Source organism: Carlito syrichta, unplaced genomic scaffold, assembly GCF_000164805.1.
Source record: "Carlito syrichta isolate Samal-C Ts95f unplaced genomic scaffold, Tarsius_syrichta-2.0.1 Scaffold101933, whole genome shotgun sequence".
Taxonomy (NCBI): Eukaryota; Metazoa; Chordata; class Mammalia; order Primates; family Tarsiidae; genus Carlito; species Carlito syrichta.
In genome coordinates this window covers 314,693-321,192 of record NW_007046029.1, presented here as the reverse complement: position 1 = coordinate 321,192, position 6,500 = coordinate 314,693, and the positions used below count along the sequence as shown (strand labels likewise).

At 48.4% G+C, this 6,500-nt stretch overlaps 1 protein-coding gene across 3 annotated transcripts in view; it reads left to right on the top strand.

Moving 5' to 3' along the window:
• The window catches only part of AAGAB (alpha and gamma adaptin binding protein), a 42,524-nt gene extending 38,712 nt beyond the window's left edge, over nt 1-3,812 (top strand). For all 3 annotated transcript variants that reach the window (XM_021715616.1, XM_008064649.1, XM_021715607.1), the window contains 3 exons: nt 1,519-1,623; nt 2,057-2,106; nt 2,746-3,812. In XM_021715616.1, the coding sequence (XP_021571291.1) occupies nt 1,519-1,623; nt 2,057-2,106; nt 2,746-2,823 (233 nt within the window). In that variant the 3' untranslated portion in view covers nt 2,824-3,812. The remainder of the gene's footprint in view (nt 1-1,518; nt 1,624-2,056; nt 2,107-2,745) is intronic.
• Nucleotides 3,813-6,500: the final 2,688 nt, after the last annotated feature.

Genomic DNA, 6,500 nt, shown 5'->3' with positions numbered 1-6,500 from the left:
TCCCCACCTTACTCACCCTCGCCTCCCTCGCCCCACATCTTTTTCCTCACCCCACATCCCTTTCCTCAGCTATCTACCATTCCTCTTGTCTCACTCACCCTGCAGCTCACTCCCATCTGACTTTGCCCCTATCGTGCCACTAAGACAACTCTGTGTGGAGGCCACCAGTGACCTCCCTGCCACTAAATCAATGAGTACGTTCCAACCCTTGTCTTGACCCCTTGTGGACCTGTCCCTTAGAAACGCTCTCCCCTTACCCCCCCCCCCACATCAGCTGGCTATCTCCCTCTCTGATTGTTCCTCCTCTTCCTTTGGTAGTGACTCTCCTCTACCCAACTTTTAAGTGTCGTCATTCTACATTGCTCCATTTAAACTCCTCTTCTGAATCTACATTTACTGAGTGATTCTGTCCATGTCCACAGCTGTTCACAGCTCCACCACCATGTATACATACGGAGTTATAACTGTTTACCTTCAGTCCTGATACCAACTGCCTACATCACATCCATGGAACTAAAGCAAATGTATCAACCACTGTACATTTAATACCAAATTATCTCTGTGGCATTGTGGTCAATGCACATATTTAGAAGTCATCCTCCCTGTCTTCAAAGGTTTGGTCTGCAAATGCAGAGCTAAGCCTTGTACAGGGCAAGGCCATGGATTTGGGAGTCCTGCAGAGTCACATCACTGCCCTCCCACCAGGGTGAGGGGACCCAGGGTAAAAGACTCCCCTCTGTCAGCATCAACTGACAGTAGGGCGAGGCTGGAAGGAACTCAAGCAAGTGAGAACATGTAGTGGTGAGGCCCCAGCCAACTCCTCTGCTACAGTGGTCATGTCTGTTAAGTAGCTGGGAAACACTAGGGTACACAGGGAACATGGGAGTGCCAAGAGAATTCCAAAGAAGGGGCCCTGGGTGGGGCAGGGGAGATGGTAGAGGCGGTGGGCCCAGAGTGGAGGTGAGTTCAAGTTGTGATTAAAACACACTTGAATAAAGAAGCAGTGTGCTGAGATAGAAACAGGAAAGGATGTGTAGTCAGAAAATAGGAATGAGTTGGCCCTGCCTCCAAAAAGCTGTAATTTCAGATGTGTTCATTTTTAAATACAGGTTTTTTTCATCGGTAACTTGTGGGTAATGATGTCTGTCCTGATTTCCTTTTGCAGTTGTTGTCAGGAGATGTGAATGTGCTTGTTGGCAGTAAATGTGTCTACATTCTAGTCGTTCACTGTTGAATTGTACACCAGAGAGCACTATGGGTGTGGCCTCAGGGCAGAAACACCCAAGGCCAGATCCACCCACGAGTCACTTCAGCTCAGAGCATTCGTTTCCTTATCTTTAACCTGAAAACAGCACTGGTCGCTTCCCACAGTATTGAAGGATGAAATAAGTTATAGTTCATTGGGGAGGCTCCCTTGCTGTGGAGTGGGAACACAGCGGGATCCAGCCATGTGACAAGACTCTGAACTCAGCACATATGTCAGTAGCACATGAATGACATGGCACATTTTTCTTTCAGATCCCATGTTAGATCTGGACATCCAGGAACTGGCCAGTCTCACTACTGGGGGAGGTGATTTGGAGAATTTTGAACGACTGTTTTCAAAGCTAAAGGAAATGAAAGGTAACAGCTCCCATGTCCAATGTGCTCCCACACTGCTGCTCATGTGTCTTGGGTGCAATGTCTCATGCTGTGAGTGATGGGTTGGCCTCCAGGTTCTGGTCTTAGCTGTCTTGGGAAATTTAACTCCTTGGGAGCTGTATCCTCCTACACAATTCCCTGCGGAAACTCTCTCTCTCTTCATTCCTTTCCCTTCTCCTCCTTCTCTTGCGTGTCTTTCAATGTGTCTCATAAGATGGAATCCATAACGTCCCTACCATGTCCTCATGTTATCCCATCTGGAATCTGGGAAGACTCACATTTCCTCATAGCTGTAATGACGCCACCATAAACATGTCTCTGAAATCCACCTCCCATCTTGTAGCACTGGAACTTCCTTGCACTCACATTCTCCTATGCTGTTAGACAAATTTCCTAAGATATGTTTTCCCCCTAGACAAGGCTGCGACACTTCCTCATGAGCAAAGAAAGTTGCATGCAGAAAAGGTGAGACGATCAATTGGGTGTTTATTGAGAACCTGTGAAGGGTCCAGGTTCTTATCTGTTGCTTATTGTCCTTATCTGTTGCTGTTGTCCTTATCTGTTGCTCTTGGGTACTTCTGAAGGGTCTTGTGTGAGCTTTTCATTGGATATGAACTTAGAAGGAGTTAAATATTTATACCATAATAATATGGTTGCTGCAGTCAAGCCAAGGTTTTTCAACTACATGTTGAACGACATAGAAAACTCCTGGAGACATGGGATGTTGGGCCAGAGCACTCTTAGTTGTTTGTTGTTGCCATTGTAACACGTGCTCTTGGCAGGGAACCATGGGTGATGGTATCGCATTATATGAAGGTGTCACAATTTGTATATACACTTCCCTGTTGAACATTTAGACCATTTGCATTTTTGTTTCTATAAATGAAGCTGTGCATACCCTGACACATCACCTTGCATCCAACTCTGGTTACACCCTCAGTGTACATTTCCAGATGTGGAAGTCATGTGGGGTTCAAGGGCTTTGATGAATGTTGCTGGGGGGCAGATATAGAATTCTAGGTCTCATTCACTTCAAAGTGTGACACATGAAATCAGCTGAAATGCAGCTATTGCCTAATATTTGTTACATGCTTCCCTTGACAGGTGGCCAAAGCCTTCTGGATGGCAATTGGGGGAGACAGAGATGAAATTGAAGGCCTTTCATCTGATGAAGAACACTGACAGAGACCCATCTTTGAGACACTCCCCTGCTCTACCCAGTCATGTGTTGCTGAAATCTCATTATCGTGTTGGCTGCCTGACTTGATAGAGGGTCCCGTAATATTTATTTTTAGTGAGGACTAAAGAGAACTCTTTTCTCCCTCAGTGTATTGTAAGAGAGTGAGGAATACAATGACAATGATGAGTGAGAATTTCTTAAATATACTTTTGTTGTTCTAGGAACGGGGGTAGAATGAGTCTCAGAGGTCTGTGTGTTTTATCCAAGTTGGGAAAGAAAACCACCAAGCCATTCCTGGCAGCCTTTGAAGTAGCATTCCTGTACTGCATACCAGGGCGTTCCTGGATGTTTTGGGTTTCCTCCGCTCAAGGGTATGTGACTCTGAGCCATGACGCTTTTCCGGGAGGAAAGGAGACTGCTGTGGATTGGAGTTGCTATGGCACAGGTGGAGCCCAAGGCAGCGGCCACAAAGTCAGTGGCCCACGGCTGAGTCTGTAGCCACAAAGATGTAGTGTCTGAGCTCCCACTAGGAAGAACGGAAATACTAGTGTGAATTTTTAGACCATCATCACTGAGGCAAAGTTTTCCTACTCTGGTGGGGATTGACCCCCTACTGAGTTAGGGGTGTGTGTAGAGAACAGAAAGAATTCCCCACAGAATCCCCGTCAGAGCCACGGAAGCTGTGAGTGATGTCACGCTGAGGCCCTGGCACTGGCGTGGTCATGAAGGACTCCTCTGCTGCAGGTTCTCCTGCTGCGTGAGCACCAGAGCCCAGCTGTCACTTCACACCCTTGGGTCTAGGCAGGCATCCTCCTAGCAGCCCATTGGTGGGTGCAGGACGTGAGGCCATGAGTTCTTCAGCAGCTGTTTACACAGGTGCTGGCTCCTCTGTGCCGTCCAGGACCGCAGCCCCGAGGACAGGTCACCAAAGGGCAAGTTTCTAAGGAAGTGGAAAGTACAGCAAATAAAAATCCTTCTTTCTGTGTTTGTAGACGCCTTTGTCATGCGTGTCAGTATCCTGCACTGTGGCTATAAACTGGCACAGAGCACAGCATGTGGCTGGTGCTAGCACCCTGGTTAAGAACAGTTCTGGCCTCATGTGGGCTCCAGAACTGTTCACCCAGGGTGGAAGAAACAGGGCGGGTGGGGCAGAGCAAGGTTCAGACACCTCCAGTACCACCTGGGAGCCCAGAACCTGTGGCGTGCCAGGGGGAGGAGACTGCAAGTCCAGCTGGGAACCTCAGGTTCTGGGCTACCAGGTGGTACTGGAGGGATGGATGGCCAGGCACCACCAGGAGCTGTCTTGCTTGATGACCTTTCATCTGCTGTTCCCTTTTCCCTGTGATCTGAAGGTCTGTGAATCTGGCTCCTTGTCAGCCCCTCATGGTCCTTGAGGTGACAGCACTGGGGAAACTGGCTGTGGGGCTGCATAGTGAAGATGGGATATGGAAGACTGTGGAAAAGATGGCCACATGGTTAGGAGAAGCAGATGGCAGAAAGCTATGAACTTGATCTTGTGGCTAAACAGAGCCAGGGGTTAAGCTGATGTATCGATAAAGTCTGCTAATGTATCTGGTGGTGATTTTGTGGTCTGTCAGTTGGCATTGAGCAGAGGAGGTGGGTATTTTTCCCTGGGTTAAGCATATGTAATGAGTGGTCTAAGCTCATCATCTTGGAATCCACCATGCATATGTAGATACATTTAATCGTGTTTCTAAGACTTCAGCTCTCTGAAGACATCGGCCCCTTCTAGAGGACACATAGAGATCCAGGCATCTATTGGTGTCTCTTTAAGGCTGTGTTGGGAAGAGTGACCACGAGCTGGCATGCAGGAACAATGTAGTGCCGCTGTAGGTTGTGATGGACCATCCTGCTGGGCTTTCCCATAAGGATGCGACTTTCATTGCTGACAGCATCTCTGTTTGCATCAACACAGTGTTTGGCCATCACAGGCCCTTCTGGCTGTTAAGCATGGTTGGTGTTTGATGAGTGTGATCACAGTTTGAAGAGAGTGTTGGGAAGGAGGGGGAGATAAGAATCTGCTTTTTTCCCTGAGGAAAATCTTGTCTTATGTAATAATTTTAGAATGGTGAGGACATAGATATTTTTGTAACTTTAAAATATGCTGTCCTGCCGAAGTGTGGGAGGCTGACAGGAATGGCTTGCTTGCTCTCTGTTTATAGATCTGGGGACTGTGGGGGTCCAGGGAGGCCTCTCACACCTGAGTGAGGTGGGACATCGTGCAGGGACCACAGTGACGCCACGCTGTCCGCAAGCTCCTTGTAACATGGGAAGCATGAGGTGTGACCAGCTTCGTGGTCCCTCTGTTGAGAAGAGGAGAAACACTGTGACTTGGCTCGTGGGAGCCCTCCCCCTGGGGCTGCTCGCTTAACAGTAGCCAATGAGAAGCGCAGTACCCTTGCCTTGCCCTGGCATAGAAAAACAGTCTAAGAAGAGTCACTGTCTACGGGTAAGATGATCTCTGGGAACAATTCTGAGTTTGAGCATTTGCTGATGCAAAACTGAGCTGGGCACACACATGTCCAGTGTGGGCAGTTCTGACTCACAACGTTCTGATTGATGGAGACGGCCTCAGTGATGCTCTAATGAGTTAGGTTTGTTCTCAATCCCGCCTCCCAATTTTACTAGGCAATGAACTACAACATTGTCTCGCAAAACCCCAGATTTTCTTCGAGACTTAGGAGAAGTGTGGAATCTGGTCAAGTGCACTAGACCAGTGTCATGGTAGTACAAGGTGAGCTTGAAAGTAACGCCCTGTGAGCTTCCGTGATCTGTGTCTTACACTGGTGGAGTGGTGACTGTGCAGGGCACCATCCTGGTTCTTTCAGCCCCACTTGGATGTGGTTTGGGGATCTGTCCTCATGCTTTTGGCCTGTGAGCTCTTGCAGAGTCTCGTACTTTGGCAGGGCCTTGCCTGTTACTAACACCACAAGTCTCACTTTGGATGTGGTCTCTTTTTTCAGAGTTCATTTCTTTCAGTATAACCAGTGTCTGCTCGATTCTGAGTTGTCCTTCTGACTTGCAGAATGGAGAATTAACTAAATTAATTTGAGGTAACAGCAGTAGTGAGTCCAGCTCTCAGGGGTTTACAGTTCTGCTTTGTTTCCTTTTGGACAAGTCTTGATTCAAAACCTGGCACTAAGGGTTATCACTGCACAGGCTTGGGGGGAAGTGAAAAGACAGTTTTTCTTCTGAAACCCTTTTCAGTGTATCTGTTGATTGACCCAGATACTCCCCACAACTACACATCTGGGAGGCACAAACAGTCACACAAGCAGTTTGTGCCCGGTGGCTCACTGGGATGCCTCCCTGGTGCTTTCCTTTGAAGGAAGCGGCTGGCCATTCCCTCTGCCCCCACTGGTATCAACCAGGTGACTTTAATGCAATAAAAACAGCTGAGGAAGGCCTGGGTGGGCCCTTATGGAAGCAGCAGCACAGTTTAGGAGAGAGAAACTTCTTCTCAGCTGAAGTCCAGGGACATGACCTGGCACCTGTCATGCCTCTCAGGGCATACTCAGGAAGTCACCAGTGGTGAGTTGAGACGGCCTTGAGCATGCAAGGATTCAGGTCCAGCCAGGGCTGACCGGGCACTTGTTGGTGCCAACCTGAGTGAGGTATGGCGGGGGATACCAACTAGAGTTGGTTTCTGTCTTCCAGG